Source organism: Oncorhynchus tshawytscha, linkage group LG19, assembly GCF_018296145.1.
Source record: "Oncorhynchus tshawytscha isolate Ot180627B linkage group LG19, Otsh_v2.0, whole genome shotgun sequence".
Taxonomy (NCBI): domain Eukaryota; kingdom Metazoa; phylum Chordata; class Actinopteri; order Salmoniformes; family Salmonidae; genus Oncorhynchus; species Oncorhynchus tshawytscha.
In genome coordinates this window covers 5146508-5161217 of record NC_056447.1, presented here as the reverse complement: position 1 = coordinate 5161217, position 14710 = coordinate 5146508, and the positions used below count along the sequence as shown (strand labels likewise).

Here is a 14710-nt window from a genome sequence, read left to right as displayed (position 1 = left end):
CATGCCCATTGATGTATGGTGGACAAGCCGAGACAACTTGCATTCAAGACTGTGACCATACTGGGTTCACACAACACACATCTGACTGTATAACTAATCTAATTTGACCATTACTTTCATTATTATGAAGAGTTCGTATAGCCATCATAGACATATCATTCACAATATCACACACTCAGAGTGATGGGACAGAGATCTCCAATTTTATTAAGATATAAACGTTGCTGAGCTTCTCTGTAAGCCCTCCTTCCTGTAAAAAAAAATATAGGAAAAAATGACAAAGATAATCACATCACACAGTGTCTCACAATAACAAACATTTTATCCACTGAATGAATATATATATATCCATAGATCTTACGCCTCTCTCTTGAAGGTCTCATGAGATATCTTGTCCTTGGCCACACCTTCAGGACACGCATTAAACTTCTCAATCCCCAAAGTGGTTAGTGCTGCAAAACAGAATCATACATAGTATGTTGAATGAGTGTTTCCTTGGGAGTGATGGAGAGGCATAAACATTGGGTTGTGGTATAGTATTATTAGACTTATAGGCTTAGACTTATACAGGCTGAGTCCTCTGTATTCCCTTGGTATGCCCCCTAGTTGTTTTTGATACACTTATCTGATACAGTAGGTACCTCACTGTACTATCTCCTCCAAATTATTTCTCGGCCATTGCCTCGCAAATGATCAAATGGCCCATTTCTGACTCACCCTCCTTGTACTGAACAAAAGTGATGTGCCCTTGGTTGGTAGGGTCCAAGATGCCCAAAGCGGCATCCAGGTTTGTGTCATTGAACAGGCTTGGGCAATCCAGTGACCGCATTTTGGATACTCTCAGTTGTTCAAGCTGTGTGATCAGGAACTCGTTTGGTCTCTCTGTAGTAGAAACAGCACAGATGATGGGGAAAAAGACGTACGTCATGTGTCAATAGTCCACAATGCGTTGCTTGCCCTGCTAGGTAGGCTATGTCATAGGAATGATCCTCCTGTTTTGCAGTAGATCACACATTGACTCTGTACCGGTACCCCCTGTATATGGCCTCGCTATTGTTATTTTCCTGCTGCTGTTCAATTATTTTTTTACTTAACGCTTTATTCTATTTTTTTTTTTACTTCTCAAAGCATTGTTGGTTAAGGGCTTATAAATTAGCATTTCACTGTAAGGTCTACTACACCTGTTGTATTCGGCGCATGTGACAAATTCAATTTGATTTGACTTTAACCTGACCTTATATCTCAACCATTCTCTTTTGTAAACTAGTGTGAAACAGATCATGAAAAACAACACTATAGTATAAGAAAGAATACAAAACACGAGATTTGGGGGGGGTTAAATGACTAATGTTGTCAAAGAGGATGCTAGTGATGAGATTATTATGATGAACCTCTTTCCTAACGTTAGTCAAGGAGTCAGTGCAGTTAGCGTTAGCACAGCAGGCTAGCTTACCTTTTACTTCAGGCACCAAACAAGATGGGAAGAAACTGTTAACAAATGATGAAAAATAAGTCTAACCTGGTCTGTAAAAGAAGAGCATGCTTGTTAAATTATCCATGAGTTCGATAATTTTGTGTTTTCTAAGATAATCTGCAGCCTCTTGCTCTCTTGGTGTCGCCATTCTTCTGAAAAGTATATGTTGCTAGCTACATTGGTTGCTAGCTATGGTTGCTATGGATACGCCAAATCGTCTGACGCTCCTCGTCGTCTAGCGCTCTGAATGATCAAAATGAGAATGATAACTATCAGAATAATTTAAAAGTTTAATCATTAATAAATCATGAAACTCAGATTTGGATATATCTATATTTTTTGTTGTTGCGTGTGGACCCAACATAAGTCTATTAAAAGCATAAACACAAACATTTGATTCACATCTGTTCATTAAAAACCCAATGAACAGTTACATACATACAGTATCTGACATACTCATACTAGTCTGCGCAGAAGTTACATGAGTGATCCATCAGACAACATGGTTCAAACTTGAGCTCACTTTGCTATGGCTCTCACATCAAGAACAGCAAAAGGGTGTCTGCTCTGCAAGTTGTCCCATACTCAAGACCTCATGAGTTCTCCATGACAATAGGTTTGATAAACGCAATTGTAGGCTCCTGACCTAAATGTAAATAAGAACTTGTTATTAACTAACTTGCCTAGTTAAATAAAGGTTCCATTTCTTTTTATAGTCTGAGGAGCCTGAAGCGCCATCCAGCCATGTGAACACATCATTGCCTTGAGTAACTTTGAATAGAATTGGCACACGTCAATTTATACCATATTCGTTTCATAACAAATGTGATACGCACATGTCCATCCAATTTTTCTTATTCACATTTGTCCCTTTGTGGTTTTTAAACATGTGCAATATGTACAAGGATTGCTCGAGAGTTAGATACTGTACAAATGTTTTATCAGTCAATGGAAAGGGTCACTGTCTTTGGGCAGCAACGGCAGCAGCCTCTTCTCTGGCTTTAAATCCCAGCAGTTCAGTCCTCAATTCACCAGGTTTGGGAGGGATTTCTGGAATAGTCTGGCAAAGGGAAATAAAAAAGGTGCATGCATTACATTGGAGTATCAGCAACATTTACAAGCAATGCATTTATGATCTTATGAGCAAGTACGCAAAACACAAGACCATGTGGACCCTTCATTTTACGATACACGTGGTCATATAATGAAAAAGCAAAATGGGGGAAGGATAGGAGTTTGTATCCATGCTTACCAGATCGGGTCTGTAGTACTGATGGACAACCTCTGCTCCGACAAACATAGATAGTACACTGGCACCAAACATCCTCAGGTACCGAGGCCATGACACACCAGCAGGCATCTTCACATCAGCCAAGAGGACCGATCAGTTACCTATACAGGGGAGAGACAGACAGTGGTATAGTGGTAGTCATTAGCAGAAAGATTTGGATTGGTTCCAGGTGGGTGGGCTGTTGTGCTAACCCTAACCCAGTACCCCAACATCATCATTGTATCGAATAATCAACACAACATGCTAAGGCGTTGTAGTAGGGTACATTCATGACTTTCAATAATCACAGCCACAGGAAACACAGTTTACATATTAAACACAGATTTTCTGACATTACATGGCACATCATCGGGGAACCATTGCCATACTGCTACAGTAGTTCTAAGTCTCCAAAAATCTCTTATATCTCAATCCTTAGCTAGCTATGTCACTTAGCATATGTAACGTTACCTAGCTAGCCAAGTAGCTAGCCAGCTAGCAGTAGATATTTTGTCTTTGCTCCATAGTCATACCACCCAAAATAAACACTCGCACTCAGCTATTGACATTACCTTGCTCTATTCTGAAACAGACAAAAGGCGAGTTTGAAAAACGGTCGTTTTCCAACAGAAATCTATTTATCATTGAAGCACATCGGCAGGTCACTTAGCGTAACAGCTCTGCTAACACAGCCTTCTTCTTCTTCTTCTTCTTCTTCTTTAGAATGTTATGTCACCGCTGTGGGTAATGTGGCGCGCTACTGCCACCTATCTGGTTCCGTTCTCGAGAGATGGAATCTTTAGTTGTGAAATTCTGAAACTACTTTTTCCATTCTGGTAAAAAGCGTAATGTGCCTACAGTGTGTAGATAAGCTACATTGAAATATAATGGGTTAATGGCACAAAAAGCCAAGTTGATGTGAGCCCAGATCCATACTCCAACCCAGTAGGTGGCGACAATGCAAATACTTTTGCTAAGAACAAGCCAACAAACTGAAGACAGATCCCCCCAATGTTCCTAAATGGTCTTTGTTTTGGGTGCATTGATCGCCCTCATTCGGTGCATTTGCTGAAAAGGGAATTGTAAACATATGTATAACAGGTATGTCTATACACAACATCTTTTATTAGTTACGCTAGCACGTTTATATACCCTCCTCACAATTTTCCACAAAGCTTTTTTTAGTATAGTAGACTGTGTAGCTAGAATGAATGTTGGTTGTCCGTAGCCCTTCCTACCACCAGACGTCTTTGTGGTGCTATGATAACAATCCGTTTGCCAAATCTAAAGACCTACAGCTTGTCAATACTCCTACTGTGGTAACTTAGAGCGTAAAGGCATATCATTGTAGCTAACAGCAACATGAATATTAATTTATTTAAGTAAATCCTCGTAAAGATGGAAGAAAAGCAGTATACGTCACTGACGGTTCCTACGGATTATCTCCAACAGTGGTGAGTTGTCCTCCAAATGTATTGGTGTTGGAGGGTTTGCTTAAAATACAATTGTTGTGGAGTGTCAGTGCAGTCTATATCATGATGAAATAAATAGCATTTTGTAACAACTGACAAAACAGTTACTATTGTCGAGGCCTACACTAGGCAATGCTTAATTGTCATCACAAACACATTCAGAAAAAAAGCATGCTTCTTATTGCAACACTACTTTTAAAATGAAGAAGCAATAATGGTCCTGTATAGACGGACAGACGGGCAGGAATTCAGAAAAACAGACCGACAAAACAAAGACATCTCTCTACATGTTACATGATCAAATGTAAGATTTGCAATGAAAAAAAAAAACCGGTAATTGAAAGTGTATATGCAAAGTTACTCTGTTGATGCAGAGTATGAGGCAACGTGTCATTGATAGGCCATTTACATTTAACTAAAGTAGTCCTAGACCTTAAAAAATATGCTTCATTAAAACATGGTCATTAATAGCACACATCCATATCAAATGATTGGCCCATAAGTAGGGCCATAATTTTTTTTTTTTTTGACCAGGAAACGACATGTCAAATCAATGTGTGTGTGAAACATGTATTCTTTGAAGGCCGCTATCATTGATGTAAACTCATTCTCAGATCCTAGGAGCATGAACAATTTCTCTATGGGCCCTCCCATCGTTGGTGCGCCATTTGTTTGTCATCAGTTTCGTCTCGTGTCGGGACAAATCCCATGAAGACAAAAGAAGATAGTGTCACCCCAGTCTGCCTCTTGTCCTGTTGTCTTCTCGACCTGTAGGTACCAGTCCACCCAGCAGCACCCCCAAGCTCAACATGTGATGCAGTACCATAACACAGGTCATATGGGCCATTACATGGAGGGATCCAGAGAGGACCGGGTCATGACAGAGCTGTCGGTCCACCAGGAGCTCCCAGTCCACCAAGAGCTGGACTTCCATCATGACTTCCTCGGCCATCAAGAGCCAATTGTCCAACATCATCAGCCTGTGGATACATCACAAGGTATGTGATTACTGCCCCTCCCCCTACTTAGCCATGCAATCTACCATGTTTGCTTGGTAAATATTTGTACAGCTCGATTTGCCACTCTGTGCTCTCTTTCCTCCACATACCGTTATCACATTTCCACCAGTCCCCATCTCCCTGGTATTAACATGAATTCACCCATCCTCGTGCAGTGCTGTTCCTGTAATCAATTGGTCAATCAATTCAATTTTATTTGTCTCGCACCATTCGCAGAATTAGCGGGCATGTTTGAGACTACATTGCAGTCGGACTGCACAGGATCACTGATCTAGAAATCACCTTGCTTCCCAGATAGGCACTCATTATGTGATCAAGATAAGCAAGATAAGCGATTGTGCACCTGGCCTGAAACGGATTAATCTCAAACGTGTTCATATTCTTTCTTTTAGCTCCGACGCCAGGGAAGAGAAAGAGAGGTCGGCCTCCCAAACAGAAGCCGGGGGAGGGCCAACCGCAGGAGGAACACGATCAGGCAGAGGCCCTGAAGAAAGCCAAAAGGACCCTTAACCGCTTCAATGGCATGTCAGTGGATGAGGTCATGGCCAAAACCCTGCCAGACATTATTGACCACAACCTCGACATTTTGATAGTGAGTTTTAACGTCATTCAACGAGTGACATTTTCAGAGTGGGAATGTCGAGTAGGACTTTTGATGTGAAGTTTGGCTACATTTTGCTATATGTCTACCATTTTCCCCTAATGATAGCCCGTGGATCAAACGCAAATGTTAATTAGATTAAAGCTATGAATTGTGTAAATCTCAAAAATTACTTATTTTTTTTCTTTAAAAACAAAATCTCTAGCATGTTGCAATAATAAGGTATTGTATTATCCCTTTCTCAGATTGGTATCAATCCAGGACTATTGTCAGCCTACAAGGGACGACATTACCCAAACCCAGGAAATCATTTTTGTACGTTTCACTCAGTATTCTTTTTTTCACTTCTATTTCCATATATCCAGAATACTGTAATATGACACTCTGACTGCTTGATCAGGGTCATGTTTATTGGGGCACACCGTAGCAAAACAGTGTGCAATGGAAAACAAAAGCTAGCTGTTCTTGTTGGACAAGTTCAGATAGTACCTCCCTGCTTAATCATTTGAGACAGCTTTCTTCCGTTTTGTACCTGAGTGAGCACGGCTCACATTATTAGTAACATTACGATGAAAGTGATTGAGCTTGTTCTTGTTTTGGAACTTAGGGAAATGCCTGTTCCTCTCTGGTCTTACTGATGAGCAACTCAACCACATGCACGATCAAAACTTACCAGAGAAGTATGGCATTGGCTTTACCAACATGGTGGAGAGGACAACGCCAGGAAGCAAAGACCTCTCAAGGTGTCAAACCCCCCCTTTTTTTTTCTCAAATGTATAGTTATTGTCAAATGTATGTTATTTAACGTGCCATCACAGTAATATTTATAGGAATAAAACTACCTTGCATGATGTGTTTTCTCTTCAGTTTAGAATTGCCATCATGGTAAATTGGCTGTTCATTGTCTAGGCTAACTGTTGCTATTTCCACAGCAAAGAGTTTCGTGAAGGAGGCCATCAATTGGTAGAGAAGCTGAAGAAATACAAGCCGCTAATTGCAGCTTTCAATGGAAAATGTGAGAACATTTTTGAGGATATCAGTAATTAGAATTGTATTTTTTTAATGCTGCCTTTTACACGTAATTTACTATTAAAAAATGATATTCATTGCATTGCTCTTCTTTGGCAGGTATTTATGAAATTTTCAGCAAAGAGATCTTTGGAGTGAAGGCAAAGAAACTCGAGTTCGGCTTACAGCCGTACACAATCCCAGAAACCGAAACGGTAAGTAGTTTTACCAAAATAGAAAGAAGTCGCAAATGTTTGTATTTTGATGTTTGTAGCCATTCTCTCATTGGCTGTTCCTCTAACTGGCTCTTCCTACTGTTGTTTTGGGGTCTGTTCAACAGGGTGCAGCGTTATAGAATATTCAGATAGAAATATATTGTGTGTCGATCAAGTTTAGTGTTTGTGAGTCATGTCGGCTCTACACATTACATTCCTACCTGCAATGTTGCGAACGTTTTCACTCATTAACTACACCCCAGGTGTGCTACTTGATGCCCTCGTCAAGCCCCCGCTGTGCCCAGTTCCCCCGCGCTCAGGACAAGGTTCACTTCTACATCAAGCTGAAGGAGCTACGGGACAAGATCAAGGGTGTGGCCCCAGTCGCCCGTGAGGTGCAAGAGACAGAGTACCACTTCGACTTGGGACTTGCCAAAGGTAACTGAATTAGTCTCCCTTTGCCACACTTCAAAGTCTCGTTCATTTGGCTATTTCAGAACGAACGTGTGAAAGCCGGATACTGAATCTCTTATACAGTGCATCAGAAAGTATTCAAACCCCTTGATTTATTCCACATTTTTGTTGTTACAGGCAGAAATCACAATGGATCACATGTATACAGTACCAGTCAAATGTTTGGACACATCTAAACATTCCAGGGTTTTTCTTCATTTTTACTATTTTCTACGATGTACAATAATAGTGAAGACATCAAAACTATGAAATAACACATATGGATGTATGAATGTAGTAACCAAAAAAGTGTTAAGACAAATCAAAATATAGCCACCCTTTGCCTTGATGACAGCTTTGCACACTCTTGGCATTCTCAAAACCAGCTTCACCTGGAATGCATTTCCAATAGTCTTGAAGGAGTTCCCACAATGCTGAGCACTTGTTGGCTGCTTTTCCTTCACTTTGAAGTCCAACTCATCCCAAACCATCTCAATTGGGTTGAGGTCGGGTAATTGTGGAGGCCAGGTCATTTGATGCAGCACTCCATCACTCTCCTTTTTGGTCAAATAGCCCTTACACAGTCTGGAGGTGAGTAGCGTCATTGTCCTGTTGAAAAACAAATGATAGTCCCACTAAGTGCCAACCAGATGGAATGGCGTATCGCTGCAGAATGCTGTGGTAGCCATGCTGGTTAAGTGTACCTTGAATGCTAAATGAATCACCAACAGTGTCACCAGCAAAACACCATCACACCTCCCCCTCCATGCTTCACGGTGGGAACCACATATGCGGACATCATCCGTTAACCTACTCTGCATCTCAAAGACAGCGGTTGGAACCCAAAATCTCAAATTTGGACTCATCAGACCAAAGGACAGATTTCCACCGGTCTAATGTCCATTGATCGTGTTTCTTGGCCCAAGCAAGTCTCTTCTTCTTATTGGTGTCCTTTAGTAGTGGTTTCTTTGAAGCAATCCGACCATGAAGGCCTGATTTATGCAGTCTCCTCTGAACAATTGATGTTGAGATGGTGTCTGTTCTTTGAACTCAGAAGCATTTATTTGGGCTACAATCTGAAGTGCAGTTAACTCTAATAAACTTATCCTCTACAGCAGAGGTAACTCTGGGTCACTTGAAGAAACTTTCAAAATTCTTGACATTTTCTGGATTGACTGACCTTCATGTCTTAAAGTAATGATGGACTGTCGTTTCTCTTTGCTTATTTGAGCTGTTCTTGCCATAATATGGACGGGGTCTTTTACCAAATAGGTCTATCTTCTGTATACCACCCCTACCTTGTCACAACACCACTGATTGGCTCAAATGCATTAAGAAGGAAATAAATTCCACAAATGTACTTTTAACAAGGCACACCTGTTAATTGAAATGCATTCCAGGTGACTACCTCATGAAGCTGGTTGAGGGAATGCCTAGTGTGCAAAGCTGTCATCAAGGCAGAGGGTGGCTACATTGAAGAATCTCAAATATAAAATATGTTGATTTGTTTAACACTTTTTTTTTGGTTACTACATGATTCCGTATGTGTTATTTCATAGTTTCGATGTCTTCACTATTATTCTACAATGTAAAAATAAAGTAAAACCCTGGAATGAGTATAACATTTTAATTAGTGCTGTGTGTGTATATATACATTATCTACACACAATACCCCCTAATGACAAAGTGAAAACATGTTTAGACATTTTTATTGAAAACTAAATGCAGAATTTTATTTCTGTAAATATTTACACCCCTGAGTCAATACATGTTAGAATTAACTTTGGCAGTCTTTCTGAGTAAGTCTCTTAAGAGCTTTGCACATCGATTGTACAATTATTTGCACATTCTTTTAAACATTTCTCAAGCTCTGTCAAGTTGGTTGTTGACCATTGCTAGACAGCCATTTTCAAGTCTTACCATAGATTTTCAAGCGGATTTAAGTCAAAACTGCAACTAAGCCACTCAGGAACATTCAATGCGGTCTTGGTAAGCAACTCCAGTGAATATTTGATCTTGTGTTTTAGGTTATTGTCCTGCTGAAACGTGAATGTTTTCCAGTGTCTGTTGGAAATCCGACTGAACCAGGTTTCCCTTCTGCGATTTTGCCTGTGCTTTGCTCCAATTCTGTCTCTTTTTTTTTTTATCCTGAAAAACTCCCCAGTCCTTAACGATTACAAGCATACCCATAGCATGATGCAGCCACCACCATGCTTGAAAATATGAAGAGTGGTACTCAGTGATGTGTTGTATATGCCCCAACAGTTTAGCAATGTCTAACAATTCACAACAATACACACATCTAAAGTAAAAGAATGGAGTTAAGAAATACAGAAATACGAGCCATGTCAGTGGCATTAACTAAAATACAGTAGATTAGAATACAGTATGTACATATGAAATGAGTAAAGCGTAGTAAAGCGGTACGCAGTTGCCGTACCAGGCGGTGATATAGCCCAACAGGCTCTCAATTGTTCATCTGTAAAAGTTTGAGGGTCTTAGTGACCAAGCCAAATTTCTTTAGCCTCCTGAGGTTGAAGAGACGCTGTTGCGCCTTCTTCACCACACTGTCTGTGTGGATGGACCATTTCAGATTGTCGATGATGTGTACGTAAAGCAACTTGAAGCTTTTCACCTTCTCCACTGAGGTCCTGTCGATGTGGATAGGGGGGTGCTTCCTCTGCTGTTTCCTGTCCATGATCATCTCCTTTCTTTGTGTTGAGAGAGAGGTTATTTTCCTGGCACCACCCTCCCAGGGCCCTCACCTCCTCCCTGTAGGCTTTCTCGTCATTGGTGGTAATCAAGCCTACCACTGCAGTGTCGTCTGCAAACTTGATGATTGAGTTGGAGGCATGCGTGGCCACGCAGGCATGGGTGAACAGGGAGTACAGGAGGGGGCTGCGCATTCACCCTTGTGGGGCCCGTGTGTTGAGGCAAAGTGAAGGTGTTGTTTCCTAGCTTCATCACCTGGGGGCGGCCCGTCAGGAAGTCCAGGACCCAGTTGCACAGGGCGGGGTTCAGACCCAGGGCCCTGAGCTTAATGAGCTTGGAGGGTAGTATGGTGCTGAATGATGAGCAATAGTCAATGAACAGTATTCTTACATGGGTATTACTCTTATCCACATGGGATAGGGAGGCGTGCAGTGCAATGGCAATTGCATAGTCTGTGGATCTATTGTATGCAAATATAAGTTGGTCTATAGTGGGAGCGGTCCGCGTCAGCAACACTGTTATCGTCAAAGCGGGTCGAAGGAGGTGTTTAGCTTGTCCGGGAGCAAGACGTCAGTGTCCTCGCCGTGGCTGATGTTTCCTCTGTAGTCCGTGATTGGCTGTAGACCCTGCCACATACGTTTCGTGTCAGAGCTGTTGAATTGCGACTCCACTTTGTCTCTGTACTGACGTTTTGCCTGTTTAATTGTTTTACGGAGGGAATAACTACACTTTTTATTCAGCTTTATTGACTTGCCTAGTTAAATAAAGATAAAATAAATTCCCAGTCACCTTGCCATGGTTAAATGCAGTGGTTTGCACTTTCAGTTTTGCGTGAATGCTGCCAACTATCCACGGTTTCTGGTTTGGGTAGGTTTTAATAGTCACAGTGAGAACAACATCTGCTATTCACGTGTCAGTGTATGCATCAATGTTATTCTCTGAACATATCCCAGTCCACGTTATCAAAACAATCTTGAAGCATGGATTCCGATTGGTCAGACCAGCGTTGAATATACCTTAGCATGGGCACTTCCTGTTTGAGTTTCTGCCTATAGGAAGGGAGGAGCAAAATGGACTCAACTCCGGAGAGTTATTTATTACTGTCTGCGCAATGTATGGGGACAGTATATCTGGAGAGAGCCATGATTCTGTGAAACAGAGTATGTTACAGTCCCTGATGTCTCTCTGGAAGGAGATTCTCGCCCTGAGCTCGTCTACTTTATTGTCCAGAAACTGAAGATTAGCGAGTAATATACTCGGAAGCGGTGGATGGTGTGAATGTCTCCAGAGTCTGATTTGAAGTCCACTCCGAACAGCTCTTCTCCGCCGGCGATGTCATGGAGCTCTGGGATAAGTTAAATTGCCCTGGGGGGGTACGAACTAAGGATCCAATTCGGGAAAGTCATATTCCTTGTAATGCTGGGGAGTTACCGCCGCTCTGATATCCAAAAGTTATTTCCGGCTGTATGTAACAATACAAACTTCTTGGGCAAATAATGTAAGAAATAACACACAAAAAAACTAAATACTGTAAAGTTGCTTAGGAGCTAGAAGCAGAGCTGCCATATCTGTCAGGACAAATTCTTATTTACAATGAAAGCCTACCCCCCCCCCCCGCTGCGCCACTCGGGAGGCCCCTTTTCACTCTGTAATTTAGGTTAGTATTGTGGAGAAACTACAATGTTGTTGATCCATCCTCAGTTTTCTCCTATCACAGCCATTACATTACATTACATGTTTTAAAGTCACCATTGGCCTCGTGGTAAATTTCCCTAATCAGTTTCCTTCCTTTTCGGCAATTGACTTAAGAAGGACGCCTGTATCATTGTAGTGACTGGGTGTGTATATATACATCCAAAGTGTAATTAATATCTTCAACATGCTCAAAGTGATATTCAATTTCTGCTTTTTTTCCCCCTTTACCATCTACCAATAGGTGCCCTTCTTTGCGAGGTATTGGAAAACCTCCCTGGTCTGTGTTTTGAAATTCGCTGCTTGACTGAGACCTTACATGTGAGGGGTACAGAGATGAGGTAGTCGATTAAAAGTCATGTTAAACACTATTATTGCACACAGTGAGTCCATGCAACCTATGTGACTTGTTAAGCCAATTTTTACTCCTGAATGTATTTAGGCTTGCCATAAAAGGGGTTGAATACTTATGGACTCAAGACATAATCTATTCATTTTTTAAAATTAATTTGTTAAGAATTCTAAAAACATAATTCCACTGACATTATGGGGCATTGTGTGTAGGCCAGTGACACAATCTCAATTCAATCCATGTTAAATTCAGGCTGTAACACAACAAAATGTGGGGAAAGTCTAGGGGTGTGAATACTTTCTGAAGGCACTATATACACTGAATATAATGTCATTGATAAGTAGGGTGTCCAATCAAAAACACATATTTTGAACAATGGGTAACATATGTTAATTGTGTAGATAACCCTCAAAGAAAAACAATGGTCCAAACATCAGGTCTCTATCATAAACGGTGTAAAAGTTGTTGGAGTGTCTACCCTTGTAATATGGTCAGAATTAGGGTGACAAAATCCATGGCATTGGAAAAAGTGGTAAAAATCAAATCTGGAAAGTTGCGTCGCTGAATTCTGTGCAAGAATGAAGGCGACTGGCTACGAGACAGGCTCACTTTCCCATTGAACTCATGTTTCTTCTTGAATCCGCAGGACATAAAACAATATAGAGAGAGGATTTTGAGTCATGACATGTAGTATTTTAGTATACATTTCATATTAATTAGAAATTCCTGTTCTTTTTCAAGGAGTTCTCACAGAAACAAGCGTATCTTTGCGAAACGTCGATGGAGCATTGAGCGAATACCAAGCTTATTTTCAAAAACCTTTTACATGAATTCAGCTCATGCTAATTTTACTTTCTGCGACCCACGGAAACTACTTAAGACAACGACCACAAATTTGTAAAATCCTTTAAAATTCTGAAAAACCTGCATGGCTATGTCAGAGCTCTGCGTTTATTATCGGATCTATTATCTTACGAAGTCCAACTTTTTAGATAATAATGTTTATTATTTTATTTATGTTAGAGAAAGATCCCATTGAACGATTCAGAACATGAATAATCATCTGTCTTGCTAAAATGTATTTTTGATAACATAATTAAGTGAAATTTCATCACCAAAGCGCGTTTTCACCCACTCTGGGCACAGTGGGTGGACACCCTTGCATAATGAATATGACTGATATGATGATAATCATACCCTTGTTGTTACGCAAATTATATTCAGTCGTTTGGTGTGCACGCAAAGGAGAAATGAATGTCATCCGTTTGTCAAGGCAGTTCAGAGTGTTGAAGATGAGTAACCTTGTATTTCCTGTATCGCTGCGCTACAGAGGATGCTAAGAGGATGGCCATCAAGGAAGAGCAGGTGGATCCGGAGTACGAGAACTGCGGTGGGGCGTCCCAGGATGCAAAGCAAAGCACCAGCTACTGCAACATTTCCTCCACCAAAGAGACCGGTGAGAGTAGGTTTCTGAAGACCAGAGTGCTTGTGTTTTTTAAACTTTCGTTAGTTAACCTGGGCTGATCGAAAAGTAGACCCGAAAGACGAGACAAGTTAGCATCACTAGTCATACAGGTTTTAAGTTTGTTAATCTAAAATGACATATGTAAATGAATATATTCTCTTTGTTTTTTTTGCTTCTTTCAGGAATGCCCAGTAAGGACCAAGCTACAGCAATGAGCCACATGCCATACGACCAGTGGATGACACAGTCGTTTGCGGACCAGATACCGGACATTAGCTGTAACAGTAGCAATGTACCTCAACCTCAGTTGGGAGCAGAAACCTTTTGAAGAAGGTCCCACAAGAAGAGTCATTGGGTCATAGCGTTTGAGGCATCATAATGCATGCGTCACACTAGAAGGAAGACTGAGGGGAAATGGCCCATCTTGACTGGACTCCCATTTTCAAATCCTCTTTAAAACACAGGCCATTTTTTTCTTAATTTTGTAACTATTTATTGCATTTCATACAGCATGTGTCCAGTGTCTCTTATTTTTATATTTTTAAAGAATGGGAATTTTGTCGTATATCTCACTTGTGGAAGTGTAATTGTGCTCTGGAATTTTCAAGTTTGTTATTACCGAGATATTAAATCAGGTGTAAAACTGGCAGTTATGTTGTGTGATCGCAGAACTTATTGATGTACATGGTTCATGACTCATTAGGGCACACCGTATCAAAACCTATGGCAACGGGACACGAAAACAAGCCTTCCTTTTGTTGAGATATTCAGATAGTTACCTCCCCGTTTGCTTCCGTTTTCTGTTCAGTGACTTCAACTGCTGAAAGGTTTGATGAAAACAGAACAACGGGGATGAACTGAAATGTTAAGTGTTTTTTTTAATTATTTTTTTTACTGTACTGTGTGCCCTAATGACCATGATCCTAATTTCCATCTTCTGGATTCACGGCCACCTTGTCAGCAGTTCCAGCAGGTCT

At 40.9% G+C, this 14710-nt stretch overlaps 3 protein-coding genes across 5 annotated transcripts; 1 reads left to right on the top strand and 2 right to left on the bottom strand.

The window, feature by feature from the left end:
- Positions 1 to 181: 181 nt before the first annotated feature.
- si:dkey-42p14.3 (EF-hand calcium-binding domain-containing protein 10) lies at positions 182 to 1655 on the bottom strand. The gene is made up of 4 exons (XM_024378930.2): positions 1520 to 1655; positions 718 to 882; positions 362 to 452; positions 182 to 250 (listed from the first exon to the last, which is right to left on the bottom strand). Exons 1-4 carry the CDS (start codon positions 1620 to 1622, stop codon positions 208 to 210), a joined length of 402 nt encoding a protein of 133 aa, XP_024234698.1. The 5' UTR covers positions 1623 to 1655; the 3' UTR covers positions 182 to 207.
- A 96-nt stretch (positions 1656 to 1751) lies between these two features.
- Positions 1752 to 2868, bottom strand: lg19h12orf73 (linkage group 19 C12orf73 homolog). Its single transcript, XM_024378931.2, has 2 exons — positions 2727 to 2868; positions 1752 to 2534 (listed from the first exon to the last, which is right to left on the bottom strand). Exons 1-2 carry the CDS (start codon positions 2832 to 2834, stop codon positions 2433 to 2435), a joined length of 210 nt encoding a protein of 69 aa, XP_024234699.1. The 5' UTR covers positions 2835 to 2868; the 3' UTR covers positions 1752 to 2432.
- Positions 2869 to 3692: 824 nt separating this feature from the next.
- tdg.2 (thymine DNA glycosylase, tandem duplicate 2) lies at positions 3693 to 14382 on the top strand. 3 transcript variants are annotated; one of them, XM_024378928.2, is made up of 11 exons: positions 3693 to 3845; positions 4128 to 4198; positions 4991 to 5214; positions 5628 to 5827; positions 6082 to 6151; positions 6444 to 6579; positions 6769 to 6851; positions 6965 to 7059; positions 7323 to 7497; positions 13599 to 13724; positions 13916 to 14382. In XM_024378928.2, the coding sequence occupies exons 2-11, from the start codon at positions 4143 to 4145 to the stop codon at positions 14059 to 14061; spliced, it is 1311 nt and encodes a 436-aa protein (XP_024234696.1). In that variant the 5' UTR covers positions 3693 to 3845; positions 4128 to 4142; the 3' UTR covers positions 14062 to 14382. The 3 variants fall into 3 exon arrangements, with proteins under 3 accessions (XP_024234696.1, XP_024234695.1, XP_024234697.1); XM_024378927.2 differs by having other exon boundaries at positions 13599 to 13730; XM_024378929.2 differs by lacking the exon at positions 4128 to 4198 and having other exon boundaries at positions 3714 to 3845; positions 13599 to 13730.
- The last annotated feature ends 328 nt before the right edge of the window (positions 14383 to 14710 follow it).

What these genes read in the sequence shown, in the direction of transcription:
- si:dkey-42p14.3 (XM_024378930.2), bottom strand. Translation starts at nt 1,622, where the DNA reads ATGGCGACACCAAGAGAGCAAGAGGCTGCAGATTATCTTAGAAAACAC. An exon ending in TTTTGTTCAGTACAAGGAGG is followed by an intron (nt 453 to 717) that starts GTGAGTCAGAAA and finishes TCTGTTTTGCAG; the next exon opens with CACTAACCACTTTGGGGATT. An exon ending in GAGACCTTCAAGAGAGAGGC is followed by an intron (nt 251 to 361) that starts GTAAGATCTATG and finishes TTTTTTTTACAG; the next exon opens with GAAGGAGGGCTTACAGAGAA.
- lg19h12orf73 (XM_024378931.2), bottom strand. Translation starts at nt 2,834, where the DNA reads ATGCCTGCTGGTGTGTCATGGCCTCGGTACCTGAGGATGTTTGGTGCC. An exon ending in AGTACTACAGACCCGATCTG is followed by an intron (nt 2,535 to 2,726) that starts GTAAGCATGGAT and finishes TCCCTTTGCCAG; the next exon opens with ACTATTCCAGAAATCCCTCC.
- tdg.2 (XM_024378927.2), top strand. Translation starts at nt 4,143, where the DNA reads ATGGAAGAAAAGCAGTATACGTCACTGACGGTTCCTACGGATTATCTC. An exon ending in GGAAGCAAAGACCTCTCAAG is followed by an intron (nt 6,580 to 6,768) that starts GTGTCAAACCCC and finishes CTATTTCCACAG; the next exon opens with CAAAGAGTTTCGTGAAGGAG. An exon ending in CACCAAAGAGACCGGTGAGA is followed by an intron (nt 13,731 to 13,915) that starts GTAGGTTTCTGA and finishes TGCTTCTTTCAG; the next exon opens with GAATGCCCAGTAAGGACCAA.